Raw genomic sequence first — 19,359 nt, 5'->3', positions numbered from 1 at the left:
ATGTGTTCATAATCACTGTAAACATGTTTATTTGAAAACTGACATACAATTTCCCAGAAAAACAATATGACAAACGATGGCCATATATACAGGAAGGGCTATAAAAGTTAATATTTAGGTGTGATAATGGCATTTGGGTTACATAGGAGAATATCTTTGTTCTTGGGAGACATATGCTGAAATATTTAGGGAGAGGTATAATGATATCTGTAATTTATTTTCAAATCATTGAGTAAAAAATATGATAAAATATTAATAATTGTGTAATCTAGGTGGCTGGTATAGAGAAATTCACTGTACTACTCTTTGAACTTTTCTGAAAATGTGAAAAATTTTATAATAAAAGTTAGAAAGAAGTAAAGGACAAACAACTCAGTGGAAAAATGGGAAAAAGAAATGCATAGACCTTTTACAAAATGGGAAATGACAAAAGGCCAATAAACAAATGAAAAGATTCTCAGCTCCATGTGCAGTCAGGAAAATGCAAATTAAAATGACAAAGAAAGAGCATCTCCCATTTACCAGAGTAGTCAGAACTAAAAAGAACGACAATATCAATGTTACTGAGATGAGGAATAATGAAAACACCTGCATATAAAGACTAATTAGGTTCCCATTTTCAACCCAGTAATTCCTGTCCTACAGACAGACCTCAGAGAAACTCTTCCACATGTGCCCTGGGAAAAAGGTACAAGAATACTGATAGCAATGTTGTTTGTAACGGCAAAAAAGAGGAAAACAACCCAAATGCTGAGTGTATGGGTATTCATTTCACCACCATTATTATTAATTTTCTTTAAAATATTATCTATATTTATATATAGGCAGAGGAATATATCTCTATCTATCTAAATATATCTTTGTATATTTCAAGTTTCAAAATAAAGTTTAAACTATGATCAACTACAAAAAACGCTGTTGACAGGTCAGGCAAGATGAAGAGTAAGAACTGATACTTGGATCTTACAGGGAAGTCCCGCCCCCAACAGGTTTTTAGCAAGAATGGGATAAGGGATTCTCAGTAAAAAAGAGATCCTTAAAACAGCCCAGGGCTTCCCTGGTGGCGCAGTGGTTTAGAATCTGCCTGCCAATGCAGGGGACACGGGTTCGAGCCCTGGTCCCGGAAGATCCCACATGCCGTGGAGCAACTAAGCCCGTGCGCCACAACTATTGAGCCTATGCTCTAGAGCCCGTGAGCCACAACTACTGAGCCCACGTGCCACAACTACTGAAGCCCACGTGCCTAGGGCCTGTGCTCCGCAGCAAGAGAAGCCACCACAATGAGAAGCTCATGTACCGCAAGGAAGAGTAGCCTCCGTTCACCACAGCTAGAGAAAGCCTGCGTGCAGCAGCAAAGACCCCCAACACAACCAAAAATAAAAAATAAATAAAAAATAAAAAAAACAGCCCAGTCAAACATCTTCAAAATTCTATCCTGACATGAAAACTGTGATTACCAATAACAGGTCTAAAATGATACTCACTCAGTTGATGGTACACAGGTTTATGCAATCCTTGAAGTTTAACTGATGCCAGGGCAGCAAGTTTGCCAGGAGGCTGCATTTTCCCATCTAAGAGATACCAAACTCGAGCAAAAGTGGCCCATTGCTTGAAAAGACAGAAGAGGAAACAAAGAAAATTCTAATTAAATGGAAACAGCTGAGTTTGCTATTATATACTATCACACATAATCTACAGTTAACATCAATAATTATTATGAAAAAAGATCCTATCACTAAATAATTTTTTTGTTTTGTTCTCATTTCTATTTCTGGAAAAGCGGGATCTGTTCTCATTATTCTGCAAAGATTAACACAGTAATCTTTCCTGCTTGCTTTTCTATTAGCAATATGGATTATGCTCTTTTAAAAACATTCCAAAGATATTATTTCCCTTTACATTATAACTTATATTTTTTGTACCACATAGAATAGAATCTGGAGGGGTGACGAAAAGCTCTTATGAAAGTAGAAGTTGTTTATGAAGGTCTTCAAAAATATTTTGAGATGGGAAGGTACATTAACATTGAAAGATGAGTGGCCAATTATGAACTAAGACTATTCAGGAGTTTAATTCCAAGGGAGAGTTTAATAGCAGAATGTAGCTGGAAAAGCATTGATGGATGATGTTGAATAAACTTAAATTTTAAAACACTGCCTTAGATAGACATCTTAGGCTGGCTCAGGACTAAACCACTGTCTTTGCAGTGTCCATCACTGCCTTCAAACTCTAAGAAAAGCACAGGCCAGAAAGATCTTGATCAGATGCTTTCTCTATGGATATACACAAGCAGCCAAACAGTGCTGGAAAAAGTACAACTAGGCTCTCTGGTTTTATCTTAAATTTAATTATCACAAATCTCAAATCAGCTTATAAAACTGCTTACCAATCTGCTGTTTTCCTGTTCTCATTTTTCTAGTCTCTACCCCATTCCCCTTTTACATCTTTTGTCAAGTTTATTTCATATATTTTGATGCCATTGTAAATGGTATTGTATTTTTAATTTAAATTTCTGATTGTTGCTAGTATATAGAAATGCACTACATTTTTGTATTTTGGTCTTGTATCCTGCAACCTTGCTAAACTCATTTGTCAGTTCTAGTAACTTTTTGTAAATTCCAGTTTTTACATAGATGATCATGTCCTTTGCAAATAATGAGCTTCTAGCCCATATACTTTCCATACCTCTCTCAGCTTATGAACTAAAAAAAAAAAAAAAAAATTCAATTCAATTGTCTACAGGACAATCTTGTTTCTTCAATAAACTGTAAGAAAAAAAGACAGGAAAAGGAACCTATTATTAAGAGAGACATAAAAAAAATAGCAACTTATTGCTACTTTGGATCCTAATCCAAAGGAAGAAACCGTAAAAATATTACATATTTATATAATATACATGATATGTGTGAGAAAATTGGAAACTTGAACACATACTGGATATTTGAGGATACTAAGGAATTGCTGTTAAATTTCCATTTAGCTTTGATAAATGGTAATGGGATTTTTTAAAAAATCCTTATCTTGTAAAGAACATATTGAAATATTTACTGATGAAATAATGAGATTTACCTCAAATTCATAAGTAAGAGAAATAAATGAATGGGGGTACAGATTAAATGATATTGGCTGTGAGATTTTTGAAATTGGGTGATATCTACTTTTATGTATGATTAAAATTATCCATAAAAAAAAACAAACTCCTGACCTCCCTTCCCTACCAGCGACTGCCTCATTTTTTTCCTCTTCTTTGTAGCAAACTCTTGCAAAGTGTTGTCTTTACTTTAATTTGTCTCTCCTCATTCTCTCTTCAGCCTACTCCACCCTGGCTTTTATCTTCCCACACCATCACCAGCACACTACTGCCTGCCAAGTTTACCATGACCTTCACATTACTAAATCCACTGGTCAATTCTAAGTCTTTGACACAGTTGATCATTCCCCTCTCCCCAGTATTCTTTCTTCACTTGATTTCCAGGACACCACCCTCTATTGCTTTGTTTTGTTTTGTTTTCCTATCATGCTAGTTCTTTCTCTTGCCTCTGAAATGTTGAAATGTTCCAGAACTGTTCTTGGTCCTCCTCTCTTCTCCTTACACATTTCCACACAGGCTTCATCCAGACCCATAACTTTAAATGCCATTTGTATGTTTATGATTCCCTAATTTACATCTCCAGCCTGGACCTCTTTCCTGAACTCTACACTTGCATTCAATTGCCCACCTGGCATATACACTACAGTGCTTCTTAAACCATATGCAGCAGAAGACTAGTTTTTCCCCAATCCTCTGCAGACCAATACCTGATAGAAAAAACAAAACAAAAAACAAAACCTTTGATAAAACAATTAAAACACTGCCACAATGTCAAATTGCTACAGTTTTGTTGCGGAGCACTGGCTCCAGACGCGCAGGCTCAGCGGCCATGGTTCACGGGCCCAGCCGCTCCGCGGCATGTGGGATCTTCCCGGACCGGGGCACGAACCCGTGTCCCCTGCATCGATAGGCGGACTCTCAACCACTGCGCCACCAGGGAAGCCCTGCTACAGTTTTTTAATGTTTAATTTTACTTCCTGTATTTACCTCATTAGGGACAGGTAACAAACAGTCCAAGGAAGGAATCACACTTGGAGCAGGACTAGACTAAGAGGCAGCTTAGACCAACTCCTGCTCTTCCTCCTGAAACCTGCTTCAATCTCAGCCTTGCCTATCTCAGTTGATGGAACGTTCTTCCGGTTGTTGAAACAAAAAAACCTGGAATAATCCTTGTTTTTTCTTTTGCTGTCGGCGCACATACAGTCCTGCAGGAAATCCTGTTGGCTCCACCTTCAAACGGAACGTGAGCACTTTTCAATACTACACAGTTACTAAGTCTGGTTTGTGCCACCATCATGTCTAGCCGGGATTATTTCAATAGCCTCCAAACAGATTCTTTGGTTCTCTTCTCCACCAATCCCCATCTCTGTACAGTCTATTCTCGACTCAGCAGTCGGAATGCTCCTTTTAACAGTTAAGCGAGATCATGTTACTCCCCTTATTTTGCTCAGTAAATCAAACTCTTACAATAGTCTACAATGCCCTATATGATCCAGCTTATTACCTCTCTGACCTTCCCTCCTTCTTCCCGAGGGGGGTGGGGGAAAGAAACACGAGAGGGGTTGACTGAAAAGGGGAGGGTAGGAGTACCAAGAAAACGACAGCAAGTGGTGGTCAGAATCACCACCCTTTGTGCTTCACCGAAGTATCTCCTGGCCCAAGGACCCGGCTTCCCATCCTACTCAGCTTCACTAAATCCGACCTCCTTCTGTCAGCGTAATGAATGCCATCGAGCTACAAGAGTCCGATCTCACCTGGGGCGCCCTAGAAAAACTCGACATGTTTCCCCAGTAGCAGGACAGTCCTTTTTCCAGGATCCAAGACCTGTCCCGCAGCATCAAGGGCCCGGCGGGAAACGCATGCAGCCGAACATGTCAGATCCTAGACAAGCCAGCCCTCGTCTGCTTCTCTGCTTTTCCTGCATCTCCTCCAATCTTGCCACCGTAGCAGTTTCGTCATGAAGCGAGGAAATGATCTAGTTATTGAGAGAATAACCCCCGAAAGTAACTCGCTTGCTGGAGAAGCTGCGGAAAACCAATGGAGGGCACACAGTTTCCAGCCGACCTAAGTAGAAGGAACCGGAAGTGCGTCAGTAGCGCGGGCCTGTTTGGATGTGGAAGCAGAGACCTGAAACGGGGCCTCAGCCCTGAGAGATGGATCGGTACCTACTCCTAGTGATCTGGGAGGAAGAAAAAGTCCCGTCGGCGGCGGGTGCGGTGGCGGAGCATGGGCCAGGGGCTTCGTCCTCTGAGAGTACCGAGAAACAGCCAGGTAAGCGCTGGGCTGAGAAAGAGCGGGAACGGCTTGCAGGGAGAAGAAAAAAATTGTGATCAAGTTCTGCTGGAGTGACCTGTGTGGAGTTGTCCCAGGAAGCTGTGACTCTATCTGGAGTCGACCTGGTAAGGGCTGATAAAAATATTTTCTCCGTAGAAAAAATAGGGACAAAATTGTGGATGTAAGATTCCAGCGCTCATAAGTTTCCGACACAGTAAATATTTAACTGTATAAATTCCCTACGCCTTGGAAATGGAATTTCTGTTCTTTGGACATACATGCATTCAATAGGTAGTTCTGCCTCCTGTGTTCCAAATGCAGGTAATACAGAAAGGAACAAGATGGAAAAGGATCTTACTCTCCTAGAGTTTACATCCTAACGGGCGGAGACGTTCCACACATAAACTAAGTTAAAATACAAATTATAGGGCTTCCCTGGTGGCGCAGTGGTTGGGGGTCCGCCTGCCGATGCAGGGGACGCGGGTTCGTGCCCCGATGCGGGAGGGTCCCGCATGCCGCGGAGCGGCTGGGCCCGTAGGCCATGGCCGCTGGGCCTGCGCGTCCGGAGCCTGTGCTCCGCGGCGGGAGTAGGCCGCAGCGGTGAGAGGCCCGCGTACCGCAAAAAAACAAACAAAACAAATTATAAATTTAAGACAATTACGACCGTTTGAGAATTCACAGCTTTTTGGTGCTCCTGTCTAGAATCTGTATTGCATTTTATTTAGCTTGTTTTGATAAAGCGGCGCTTTGAGGAGGAAGTGTATGGGGTTGTGTACAGAGTATTGTAACAGGATTTTCCTTCTCCGTTTAAAATTATTCTTTTGGGGGAATTTTGGATTTGTGTTAACTGGCAGGCATGTGCAAACCGGGAGCTTTACCTATTTTCTCTGCTTGCTTTAGATTTATTATATCAAAACTTGAACAGAGTGTAGTTCTTTTTATGTACAATATAGTGTACTCGAGAATCTCTGATGGTGAAACTGGAATAGGTCTACATTGTGTAACTCTTGAACCCAGTTGACTTAGTTTGTTTTTTTATTTTTCAGACTTAAGAGCAGCAAATGTTTATCACCTCCTGAAAAGAAGCATTAATGCTTCAATTAATCCAGAAGATAGTACCTTCCCTGGTAAGTAAAACATAAACCCCTCTTTTCACTGGCACAGCATTTGCATTGGAAATAAATTTAATTAATCTCGTCACATGGGAGTCCAAGAAACACTTGTTGACTGTGTACAAGTCACTGGGATAGGGAAGCAATGAAAGAAATACAAAATGGAAAAGACGCTATCCCTCTCTTCCTGATGCTTGGATGTCATAAAGTTGTTATGAAAATTATTTTAGGGTCTCAGTTTGAGTTTTGTTCCCTTTATGAGATTTTCTTGCCCATCTTCAGCTCCATATAAGATAGAGTAATGTGGCATTATAAGGAGGATTTGTGATTTTGTCGTGAGTACAAATACATCATTAATCTTATACCCATTTCCTTACCTTTTATTTTTCCATCCTTACCTCTTACTGATTCTTTTAAAAGCACTTCATAATTGTTAAACTCAGTAATCTTTTCTCCATTCTTATCTGCTTTAACTTTTTCAAAGTATTTGACTTTTTTGAAAATAAAATACTCTACTTTGTAAAAATCTTTTCTCCTTTGGTTTCTATTGGCATTATACAGATCCATGTATTTACATCTTTGTTAGTTATCCTCTTTTTTTCTTCCTTTTCTTGGCCTCTATCTGAGAGTGTCTTTCAGAGGCTCAGAAAAAAGGAGATATCAAAACAGGCCTAAAAGCTGAAGGAAGTTTCTGGAGTTGTCAGGGAGAGTGTGCTTGTTTTGATACCTTTATAGTTCTCATGACTGTACAATCTGTTCCTTTCTCTTTCATCAGAGAACCTGTCTCTTGGGTTTCAACTGTCACCTTTGGGAAATTATTTCTAATATCTATATGCTACCTTAGCCAGTTTGCCAAGTGCTGGTAATACTCATTAATTTTTCAAGTTGGTATAATTTAAGTCAGTACTAGTATTGCAAGAAAGATTTTGATGGACTATGACATGTTCAATTAAGAACATGTGATTAGTTGCCTGTAAGATTGCAAAGTGAAAATATTTTGTAAAAGCTGGATACATGTGTCTGGAACTCCAAAGGAGAGTGAAGCTGGAGAAACAGATTATAGAATCATCAACATATAGATGTCAGTTCAAGCCATGAGAAAGGATGGGATTGTTTTGGATAGTGAGAATAGCAGAAAATCTTGAAATGAATCCCAGTATTTAAAGGAGCTGAACACCAGTTTTTAAAGGAATGAGAAGGAGCAGTGAGAAAGATAGGTTCCACAGAAAGCAAGTGTTTTCAGGAGAAAGTAGTCAAATGTGTCATTTTCGATTCCTTTCTTAGTCTTACGTTGAGAGGTCAAGTACCAACAGGACTAAAAACTGTTAAATTTAGAAACACATTAGTCATTGGTGACTTTGGTAAGTGTAGTTTCAGTGGCATGTTGGAGACAGAAGAACAGATTAAATTGGATTAGAAGGGGAATAGAAAAGGTAAACAGGAAATAGAGACAGTCAAGTGTAGACAGTGCTTTTAGAAAGTTTATCTTCCTGAAGAGTAAAGAAAGAGATATGGTAGTAACTGGAAAAGGGAGGTGAATTTAAAAGTGATTAAAAAAAATAATTTGAAAAATACTTGTGCATATTTAAATGCTAATGGGAAGGAAATGACAGAGAAGGAGAGATTGAAGATGCAGGGAAGTCAGTGGCCTGGGGTCCCAGCAGAAGTCTGAGGGATAACCTTGATCAGAAGGGAATGCAGGAAGGGCAATATGTTTGCTGACAGGATGTTATAGGAGTTATAATGGCTTCTGTTTTCTTTATTTTTTTATTTTTAATTTTTTAAATAAATGTATTTATTTATTTTTGGCTATGTTGGGTCTTCGTTGCTGTGCATGCGCTTTCTCTAGTTGCGGTGAGCAGGGGCTATTCTTTGTTGTTGTGCGCAGGCTTCTCATTGCAGTGGCTTCTCTTGTTGCAGAGCGCGGGCCCTAGGCCCGTAGGCTTCAGTAGTTGCAGCACGTGGGCTCAGTGGTTGCAGCACAGGGGCCCTAGAGTTCGCGGGCTTCAGTGGTTATGGCACGTGGGCTCAGTAGCTGTGGCTCGTGGGCTCTAGAGTGCAGGCTCAGTAGTTGTGGTGCATGGGCTTAGTTGCTCTGCGGCACGTGGGAACTTCCCAGACCAGGGCTCGAACCCGTGTCCCCTGCATTGACAGGCGTATTCTTAACCACTGCACCAGCAGGAAAGCCCGGCTTCTATTTTCTTAAGGAAGTAGGAGGTAAAGTCTTCTGAGATTTTGGCAGTAACTGGTAATAGGCACTTAGCATCATTCTTAGCTTACATGAGTTCGGCTCAGTTATCACATTTCTCCTTGTCCCTCCTTTGAATACAATTTCTGTAGCTCTAAATTCTTCATTGCTCTTTTGATTCACACCCTGGGGTGACCCTTAATTTTGTATCTTCATGTAATATTCCAGCCTCCAAGAAGAGCATCTTCTTTATCTCTAGGCTGAAGTTACTCTTTAACTCCTCTCTCTTTGGCAAGGCTGAACCAAACCTTCATGGTCTTTGAGGAGGGAACAATTTTCCTTAAAATGACTTGCACGGTTTTGTATTACTCAAGAGTAATTGAGTGGGTGTATTTTTCAACATCTTTAGAGTAGATTTTAGTGTTTGACATGATGCTTAATATAATGATGTAGATTTTGAATTGTGATGAACTAAAGCAGAGTATTCATAGCAAGTGAATAATTTTGCTCTTTAGGCAGCTTCTCCTGTTTGAATTTTTAGCAGAGATTTTTAAAGATCCATATTTTATATATATATATATATTAAAATTACATAACTCTCTAAGTATATATGCTATAACATCTGCTTATTTGTGGTATGCCTTTCTTCTAATAAGTATGATTTTGTTTTCAAGGCTGTTTGGTAGGCGGTATACCAGGTTCCAGGAAGTGGTTCTTTGCAGTGCAGGCAATATGTGGATTTTATCAGGTAATATAAATAAGAAAATAGTCACTAGTGAATGTCTTTGTTAATATAAATAATTCCATGAACCCATTATTTAATGCAATCTTTTGCTATATTAGTTTTGTAGTTCTGACTGGGAAGAGATACATTTTGGTGTGGAAAAAGATGAAATTGAAGATGTTCTTCAAAGAAATATCGAAGAATGTTTGAGTGCTGTTGAGTGTTTTGAGGAAGAAGATAGTAATAGCAGGGAATCATTATCCTTGGCTGAGTATGCTTATGTACTTTCTATCATGTCTTTAAAATATTTGACATTAGATAGTATTTTAGCCGTGAGAGTGAAGATTTGATATGTTAGCAGCTACAGTGAGAGAATTTTACATAATTCAAATTTTCACCTCTTTGTTTTGGAAGACAGGCAATTTGGGCCTTTTATTTGAATAAAATTCTTTAAAATGCACAAGCTGGTATCTGAATATGTTTAGCTTCTTAAGCTTGCATAATTGCAGGAATCATAAAAATTGATATTTTTATTAATATGTCACTTTCTTGAAGCAAACTTCTGCCTGATGTTATATTTCAAGAGCTTGAATAGAAACTTTATTTAAGGTTAATAACTGGCATTCAAACCACAGTATCATTTTCATTTTGCTGTTTGAGACTGAAATATATGATTTCTTCAATTTATATGTATTTTCAGCATTTCAGGCACCTTTAAAATCCATAGTTTCTGAGGTGTATGTAGATGATTGAATTCACTTTTAGGTTTTTTGAATTGTGGTACAGTATATAAGATGATCCAGGTGATGTGAGTTTTGATAATTTTTTTTCTTCATGAAATATACCATCTCTGAACCATAATTCATTCTTGTCATTTCAGTCTTCTGTAATACTTCATTACAAAAAACTCCTTTGTTTATTTTAATATTCAAATATTATACTTCTATAAATTGCTGCAGATTTTCAAATTGTGTTTTCCTGTTTTCAAATCATATTTGTTTATACTGATTAATGAAGGGAGACATTGTAGAACCATAGAAAGGGCATTGTAACAGAGGCTAATAGAAGTGGTCTCTAATTATATAATCTTGGGCCAGTCACTTAACTTCTCTGATGCTTTATTTTCTCATCTGTAAAGTGTTGAGATCCTTTTGGATGATTTCTAAGATGCCTTCCAGCCTTAGGGCTCTTACCATTCCATATGTTTTCTCACCACTATTAGAAGATGACAAGTATAAAAGTGATTATTTCTAGTAAGTGACCTAATAATTATTTCCACAAGAGGGAGCTTGAAAACTATACTTTACCGTAAGGCGCCTTAAGTTTTTTAGACAATGGTGAGTTTGTAATAAAGGATTTAAATACCTTTATGTTATATAATAAACCATCTTGAGAAAAAAAATTCATCATATGGGTAAAATGAATAGATTTTAAAGAATTGGAGGAGAGTATCGTATTTTCCTGTCAGGGCTGTTATGTGCCATTTAGAGAAAAGCAGTAGCCTTCTTTATTAAATACTTAGTAATACCTTACTTTTAAGGTTCAGAAAAATGGTCTATTAGTTATGATTTATATTTAATATACTAGATATAATTTAGGGAGGGCTTTTTTCCCCTTTTTTGTTAATGCTGTTTGTTTGTTTTGGGGGTGTGGCTAAGAACTTGGACTCAGGGTAATCCTAGCTTCCACAGCTACAGCTTATGTGGACTTTAGGTGAATTATTTAAAGTGAGGATAAAAATAGTATTATAGTAGTGCCTCATGGGATTGTCATGAGGATCAAATGAGATAATGCTGAATGCTAAATATTTAATAGTGTATGGCACATAGATCCATTTAATTAATATTACCTATTATGATTATATGTAATGTGTGTATATATATTTTTTCCTAACCTACTGTTTTATTTTAGCCTATATGAAGAATCTGCAGAAAATTTGCATCAGTTATCAGACAAACTTCCTGCTCCTGGTAATATTTTATGACTACTTTCAATAATTTGTACCTTATCTTACACTTTCTGTGAATGAGTGATAAATTCATTCTTTATGCTCGTGTTCTCACTTCTAACTTTGAAAGGAAAAATGAAAAATAATTTTCTATATGAAGTTGTTAAAAAACATACTCCACTACTTTAATAAAGTACCTTGTTGAGACATCACAATTTTCTTAATTGTTTTCATTTACTTAGACAAAAATTAGAACTTAAGAAATTACTCATCTGTTTCCTTCTTCAGTTATTACTGAAGAAGCAGCTTTGCACTGTATATACCGTTGTTTTCCACAATGTTCTATAGAACTCTACTCCCATGAGCAAATCCTGGAAAAAGAAGTTCTTTAACCTAGATCATTTGGATAACATACTTTTATGGTGTGAAGTCACTATACATATTATCAAATAGAAAGTCATGCAGTAAAAGAAGCCCTTGACTCAGCATTTTTTTACACAACCCATTTTTTTCCTATAATAGAAAGCATATTTTATGAAATACTGCATTATACTATTCTTAAAACTGTATTTTGTCTTAAATTAATCTTCCTTTGTGTGAATCAGGTAGCTGACTCATCTAAAGCTTGGTGCGCTTTGGCATCCACAAATACTTTTGAATACTTTTCTGAATATTTTCATTATTGGAGGTCATTTATTAGGCAGATAGTCGTTGTGTCTGTTATATGTCAGGCGTTGTACTAGGAGCTGAGTATACAATGATGAGTAAAGCATATGTGATTATCATAAAGGACTTTATAGCTCACAGTCTAATCCTTATATTCAAGATTAGATTTTAGTATAAAAGATCCTATATGGAAGATAACTGAATACATTGATAAACAAACATGTCAGATTTTTATATGCAGTTCAAAATATGGAATGTACAGTTGCTATTTTGGCAAATTGGAATACTTTCATTATCAAACTTTTATTTGCTTTCTGTTTCATTTTGATTTTTCTGGTCCTTCAGTAAAATTTATCATTTTATAAAATTTAAAGTTTCATGAAGTTAACCTTCTTTCTCAGGAACCAATGATGTTGTCAGTATAATTGAGTTTTCTGAGTGCTTTCTTGTTCTATAAAAAGAGAAATAATTTATTTGAACATTACAGTTTTATACTAATTCATTCCCTTTTGTATAACAAAAGTATAGAAGAACATAATGAATTGCACAGGTTTTTTTCCCCCTGTTCAGTACAACAATAGCATTGATGATCTCAAGAGCAATGTATAATTAACCACTGGCACATAATTGGCAAGTAATTATGATATAGTTCATTGTTTTTCTGGCATATGCTAGCTATTTCAAGGTAACATGGCTTTAAATCAAATGTGAACATTTAAAAATTTTGAACTCCTGAAGATGTACATTGTTTTGAAGAATTTCAGAAATTAAAGTTAAAATCCTTCTTCATCTTCTAAATAAACATAAAATTCAGTTAGTTGTTCAGGTACTGTTTTGAGACATTTCAGATCTAACATCTTTAAAAAATTATAGTTAATCAACTATGCTCCTATATAAAATAAAAGTGTTCTTAAAAAATTACAAAAATGCCTTTATCTCTTTCTAGGTAGAGCAATGATAGATATAATACTGTTGCCTTCTGATAAAGATCCGCCTAAATTGAGAGACTGTTTGCCTACTGTAGGAGCATTAAAACATTTGAAGGAATGGTATTCAGCAAAAATTACCATAGCAGGAAATCATTGTGAAACGTAAGCTTCTTTGTTCATATTTGACTACTATCTGTGTTGTCCGCTTTTACAATTAACTTGCTACCCTGTTTTTAATAGACCCAGCCTTTGAAGATTTTTTAAAATGTGACAAGATAGTTTTATGTCATACTGTGATTAGAGATTTATCTGTTGAGACGAACCTACATTTTTCTTATTTCATACTTTATATTTCTGAGAAGTTTTAAGTTTTTAGTAACTGTTATTGATGCTTTCTTACAACTATTATTGAGCATTAGTTCTCCAAACACACTGTGTGTTTTTAAATAGTTTTGTATTGTCCAGTGAACACCGTGATAAATACCACGGATACATGGATACACCAGATTTATAATGTCATATTTGTTTTTTGTTTTATGTGCAATGTAGAAATAAATATATACTGTTGTATTTTATGACATTTTAGTAAGGATCAACTGTTTATTACAGTTTTGATCCTTAAATGAGTATTGGATTTGTTAACTTCATGATTTTCTTCACTCAGCAGTTGTTTATTGAGCACTATCTTTATGCCAAGCACAGCAATATATACTGATAATAAGAAAGTGAGATTTGATCTTTTTCATTGAAATACAGGGAGGAACAGGAATGCAAATAGTCACGATAGTCTGTGATAAGTGCTATTATGAAATTCCATACAGAACTGTGTGGGAACAATTGAGGAGAGCAGTTCTCCTTTTGAAGATAAGAATTCATTCAATCTGTATATATGTGTGTACATATGTGTATATTTGACGTTAAAACTAATAAATAATAATAGGGAAATCTGTTCATCTGTAGTATTAAGGGTAATTACTCATAATTCAAGGGGATGTTGAGATTAAATGAACACATGATAGCAACTTCTTCAGAGACTGACTTAATGAATGTTCTATAATATTAGTAGATAAAAGCAGCAATATAAACTTTGCATTTTTGCCTATTTGGCTTGTAGCTAACTACAACCATTAAAATCTAAGTCAAATTTAAAACGCTATATTTAATTATCATAAACTTTTATTTATAGAAGTTGTCAGAAAATTGCCGAATACCTTTCTGCTAATATTGTATCTTTGCAAGATCTCATAAATGCTATTGATTCAAAGGAGTTATGGAGGGGAAAGATTCAGATATGGGAAAGGAAGGTAAGTGGATTTCTGTTATCACAGTTTGCAAAGCAGGCCTTTCGATCTTATTTACAACACAGATAGTTTAAATGAATCCTAATGAAAAGGTACCATATAAAGATGTTCTAGAAAAGCACTATCTAAATAGAACTTTCTTCATTAATGGAAATATTCCAAATTTATCCTTATACAGTAGTCCACTGGCTTCATGTTGCTACTAGCACTTTATACTTGACTACTTCAAACACAGAACTGAATCTTTTACTATATTTTACTTTAATTAATTTAAATTTAAATGGTGACTGTGATTGTTTTGGGCACTGCAGTTCTAGAATGTAACATTCTTTTAAAGCAGAATTTAACATTAGTTGAGTTCATGTTTATCCAAGCTGCTTTAGTTCATTGCATATGTAAACTCCTGGAAAACTGCTTAGAACATGTTTTCTTACCTATGATACCACCTTAAGTGATCAGTGCTTTCTGCTAACCAGCTGATTTTGAACAATTTTTTTTTTAACCTGACTAGACCCCAGATTTCTCAACTATAAGATGAGAATATTAGATTAGTGGAACCCCGCTAATGTTAAATTTCTATGAGGCTCCAGTTCTATTTTGCGATCCCTTACTGTGAATGAATATGTTTGGTGGTTTTTATAAGCTGTGTCCATTGTTGAAATCAGTGTTCCTGTCTATAGGCAAAACTAAAAGAAAATTTCTTAATGTTTGTTTAGTATGGGAGCACGAGTAGATCGTTGTGTTCCTATAAAGATTTATTGTACTAATTACTAGACTTTTTTTTCCTTTTCAATTCACTCTTAATTATAGTTTAATAAAACTTCTAATAAGACAACAGGAATTAACGTGGCTGGGCCCTTCTTGTTGATTTGCACGCCAGCTCTTTATCTCGGGGAAGTTAAATCTGCAGATAAATCTTCTTTGTAAGTGGTTTTAGTGTAAACAAGTCATATAGCCTACAAGAAGAATGCAGGATACAATTAGCTAGGAGAATTACTTTTGTATACATTTTTTGAAATTGCATGTCTACATACAGACAGATAATGGCAGGGTTTGTGATTCTTTTATTCTTTTATGGATAAGAAATTAAGTGTCTATATCTCCCCAGGCTGCATTTAAAACTTGAAATCACTTTTTTTGGTGGAGAATAGCTTTTAGCCTAGTGATTAAGGACATAGATTCTAGAGTTAGATTGCCTGCTTTCAAATCCTAATTCTGTTTCTTGCTAGTTTTGTGTGAAATGTTAGATAATATATAGCCTCTTGGTGCCACAGTTATCTTTATCTGTAAGATAGGTGTAATAGTAGTTCCTAACTCAGATTTTTATGAGGTTTAAATTATTTAAGGCACAAAGTAACCATTCAGTAAGTGTTACCTATCACTGTCATTACCATTACTGTTAGTACCCCTATTATTACTACTTCTGCAGGAATTGATCTTTTTATCAACAACTTATATTGAAAGCAAACTATGTGTGAGGCACTAAGGATCTAGTGGTGAATGAGACAAGCAAGTTCTATTTTTGCAGAACTTAAGACAGTAGGAAGCAGGCACTGAACAACTATATGTAAAGGGGTTTGCTTTGTTCTCTGGTTGTGGAGAATGTGCTTAGTATCCTCTTGTGGGCTAGTGAAAGGCCAAGGAGAGCTTTCCATGAAAAATTTATGTGAAAGTTGAAATACGAATGATATGTACATAAATGGAAGAACTGCATTTTGAACTGAGGATCAAAAATAAATTTACATATGGTTTTCCTCTCAACTTTTACATTGTGATAAGATGTATTAATCTTTGTAACTTAATTCGTGATGCCTGTAACTGTGTTCTCTTCGTTTCTTTTCAGTTTGGATGTGAAATTAGTTTTCCTGAATTTTGTTTAAAGGGAGTCACACCTAAGAATTTTAGTACGTCTAATTTAAAAACTTGCTTTCTTGACAAAAAGATAATACCATCAAAAGATAAGAGTATTTCGCCAAAGGTAATCTATGTTTAATTGTTTTTGCCATCATCTATTCATGAATATTTTATAAGATATGTTTGAATCTTCAATTAACATTACTAATATACGTGCTTAAGTGTGCTCACTTGCATAACTTTTACTATAATTATAATTAAGTGCTTAAATTATACTGTATTATCAGTATTGAATGTTGGCAAAACTATCATTGTTTTAAATTGTTTTCAAAATGGAACGATCCTAACTTTAGATCAGTATAGGCCTGAAACCACTTTTTTTTTTTTTTTTTGCGGTACGCGGGCCTCTCACTGTCGTGGCCTCTCTTGTTGCGGAGCACAGGCTCTGGACGCGCAGGCTCAGCGGCCATGGCTCACGGGCCCAGCCGCTCCGCGGCATGTGGGATCTTCCCGGACCGGGTCACGAACCCGTGTCCCCTGCATCGGCAGGCGGACTCTCAACCACTGCGCCACCAGGGAAGGCCCTGAAACCACTTTTGATTTGAACTTTACCATGTGACCTTTCTAAGACTCAGTTTGAAGGGAGTATGATACAGTGGAAAGAGAACAGGCTTTGATGTTAGGTAGACCTGGGTTTGAAACCTGACTTTGTCACCTATGAGGTATTGTCACCTTGGGTAGATTGATTAATTCATTTATGAAATGGAGATAATAATAAACACTTATCTTACAAAGTTATGAGGGTTAAATGAAGTAAGAGATTAGCATCTGATATAGTACCTGACATTTGCTTCATTTACAGTTTAAGAGGTATTGATTCTTGTCCCATGTCTCCATAGATTTATTCTTAAAATGCGAGTAATTATAAAGTATAATTAAAAGGGGTTTGGTTCGCTTTTTTTTTTCACATTGGACAAATAATATAAGAAGAAGTATTTATATAGAAGCACTTCAGAAATTCACTTTGAAGGATGCATTTCAAGAATGCGCAAAACATAGTGGTCATGAAGTTGCAAGGATGTCAGATTGATGGGTAATATTTTCTGATCAAAGGGTGGTACAAAGACATATTTCTGATGTTGACACATTTCCTAATAGTTCAGAGTTACTTACTTTAAGTAACTTACCATGACCATCTTTCACAGGAATATTAAATTCTTTTCTAAAGATTATAATCATAAGATTGATGACCTCAACTTTTCTTCTTTGGTAGTACACCATTCAAGTATGAATAATGTGTCTGATTTTTGCTGCTATTGAGAGAAATTTAGGGTTCAACGTCTTAAATAAATGTAAGCCTCTCTATGCATAAACAAATACATGCATACATATATATAAATACACACTAGGTGTGTTGTGTATTTATGTGTACATACACATACATACACATAATCATATATGATGAAATTACTCAGCTTTCTGCAAGTTTAAAACTTTGTGTGTTTGAAGATGTGTTTGCTTTTCTTTGCCCTTCTTGTGAAGCACTCTAGCCCCAACTCTTGAATTACCTTCTTCACAAGCTCACTCTTAGTTTAGTTTTAGACTCTATCCAAAGAAATACTGAATTTTATTTCTCTGAGTGGAGCTTTCTTTGTTAATTTGTATTCTTGTTTTACTAGTTCTCTCTTTAATTACTTTAGTATTTCCTCCAAGGACTTTGTTTTGTTCTTTATTTTTTTTTTATCTCAGCATACCAAAGTTCATCCTGGAGTGTCTTTTCTTTCTCTTTCTCAGTTTCGCAGACCCTCTTCAACATCCTAGGCTCCTGGCTTATCTGTCTGTCTTCCTAGAGATAAACAGGAAAAGTTGAGAACTCTTGTCCTCTGTTGCTTGCCTCTTTCTATACTCATTTTCCTCCTGTTAAAACTCTTTACAGTTAGTAAGACATCTCCATATCTCTCCACTTGGAAAGGTAGAATTGATATGGAAGAAATTCTTATCTTTGATAGAGAATTAAGTGTTTGCCTTGCATAATATGTAAATATGCTTTTTAAGACCCATTTTAAAGATTTAAACCCTGAACACTAATTTGTTCACTTTCGTTTTATTTATAGTATTTAAAGTCTTATATAATTTTAATTTCTTTTTTAGGTTTTTCATTATTATGGCCCTGCTTTAGAATTTGTGCAGATGATAAAATTATCAGACCTACCTTCCTGCTATATGTCAGACATTGAATTTGAGTTGTATCCTTTTCATTTACATGTTCATTATAGATCACAATTTTTCTGTGTCAAGTAAGACTGTTTCGTGGTACCACCACATTTAAATATTTGCCCATACTTTTGTTGTTGTTTTTCTTTTTTATAATATCAGTATACTCTTCATTGCCATTGCTTTAAGAGAAATTCTACAACTTGCAAAAAAAGAATACTCCTTCAGGCACGATATTTATGCCTCTAGAATAGGCAGAAGACTTCCTGAAATTATTACTCATTGCTTATGGGGTAGGTAAGAGGGAGAAATGTTAGGGATCTGTGAAGAAAAACAAAATAATTTATATACTATTGGAATGTTCAGATGTTTCTCTTGCCATTGACAGGATAGATACAAGTGCCAGTCCACTGTATCTTTTTAAATACTTAAGTAAATAAGAATGCTATCACATATGTCTGTAAATATTCAACATATTTTAGACTCTTTTAAGAAAATATATCTAAGAAGTTTTAGGAACAGATCTAAGAACAATATTTTATATAAAAAGAATTTGTTGTTGGCCAGAAATGAAACCCTAGTACAGTGTTCTTGAATTTTTATTCAGAAGCTCCAGTTTGTGCAAATCTCTGGTTCTAATAGTTTAGAGTAATGCTATTTATAGTATCACTATTTCTTGATGTATTTTCAGAATCAGAAAAATAATTGTCCTTGGAAAGGAGTAATTGTGAGTTCCCACAGTTAAAAATTTTGATCAGTGAATTTAAGCACCTTGTGAATTGGAGAATCAAACTTATTTTAGGGAGTTGAATTATTTGACAATTACCATTTCATCATTTCTTTAACTCCTTAGTGCAGAGGACTGACAAAAAACAATACCAAACAGAATTCCAAGTTGCTGTTGGAGCAGATTTCTTCCCTGTGTGGCAAGGTATAGAGGGTGGTTTTTTGTTTTTGTTTTTGTTGTGTTTTTAACTTAACATTTACAGATGTGTGAGAAAAGGGAATGTATTCTTTAAAATCTGTTTCTGTGTGATGATTTGGTTTCTTTAACTTAA

The 19,359-nt window shown here is 35.8% G+C and overlaps 2 protein-coding genes across 9 annotated transcripts in view; one reads left to right on the top strand and one right to left on the bottom strand.

Annotated features, from left to right (window-relative positions):
- Positions 1 to 4,952, bottom strand: part of MRPL13 (mitochondrial ribosomal protein L13) — a 35,681-nt gene extending 30,729 nt beyond the window's left edge. Inside the window, exons 1-2 of one of the 2 annotated variants that reach the window (XM_022555605.2) lie at positions 4,846 to 4,952; positions 1,485 to 1,608 (exon numbers count right to left, since the gene is read on the bottom strand). In XM_022555605.2, coding sequence (XP_022411313.1) covers positions 1,485 to 1,608; positions 4,846 to 4,929 — 208 coding nt within the window. In that variant the 5' untranslated portion in view covers positions 4,930 to 4,952. Of the gene's footprint in view, positions 1 to 1,484; positions 1,609 to 4,078; positions 4,535 to 4,845 lie in introns of those variants that run through there. The other variant, XM_089898772.1, reaches the window with a different exon arrangement.
- Positions 4,953 to 5,022: 70 nt separating this feature from the next.
- Positions 5,023 to 19,359, top strand: part of MTBP (MDM2 binding protein) — a 128,875-nt gene continuing 114,538 nt past the window's right edge. For 2 of the 7 annotated variants that reach the window (XM_089898770.1, XM_089898766.1), the window contains exons 1-10: positions 5,025 to 5,362; positions 6,412 to 6,492; positions 9,340 to 9,413; positions 9,509 to 9,660; positions 11,301 to 11,359; positions 12,950 to 13,094; positions 14,119 to 14,236; positions 16,077 to 16,211; positions 18,239 to 18,333; positions 19,160 to 19,232. In XM_089898770.1, the coding sequence (XP_089754896.1) occupies positions 5,245 to 5,362; positions 6,412 to 6,492; positions 9,340 to 9,413; positions 9,509 to 9,660; positions 11,301 to 11,359; positions 12,950 to 13,094; positions 14,119 to 14,236; positions 16,077 to 16,211; positions 18,239 to 18,333; positions 19,160 to 19,232 (1,050 nt within the window). In that variant the 5' untranslated portion in view covers positions 5,025 to 5,244. Of the gene's footprint in view, positions 5,363 to 6,411; positions 6,493 to 9,339; positions 9,414 to 9,508; positions 9,661 to 11,300; positions 11,360 to 12,949; positions 13,095 to 14,118; positions 14,237 to 16,076; positions 16,212 to 18,238; positions 18,334 to 19,159; positions 19,233 to 19,359 lie in introns of all 7 variants that reach the window. The other 5 variants (XM_089898768.1, XM_022555602.3, XM_089898769.1 and 2 more) reach the window with 4 other exon arrangements.

The sequence above is a fragment of the Delphinapterus leucas genome, chromosome 17 (assembly GCF_059928025.1).
Source record: "Delphinapterus leucas isolate spDelLeu-1000000601 "Yukka" chromosome 17, BTC_Dleu_Yukka2, whole genome shotgun sequence".
Taxonomy (NCBI): Eukaryota; Metazoa; Chordata; class Mammalia; order Artiodactyla; family Monodontidae; genus Delphinapterus; species Delphinapterus leucas.
Note: the sequence above shows the minus strand (reverse complement) of the source record. Positions and strands in the feature narration are given on the sequence as shown.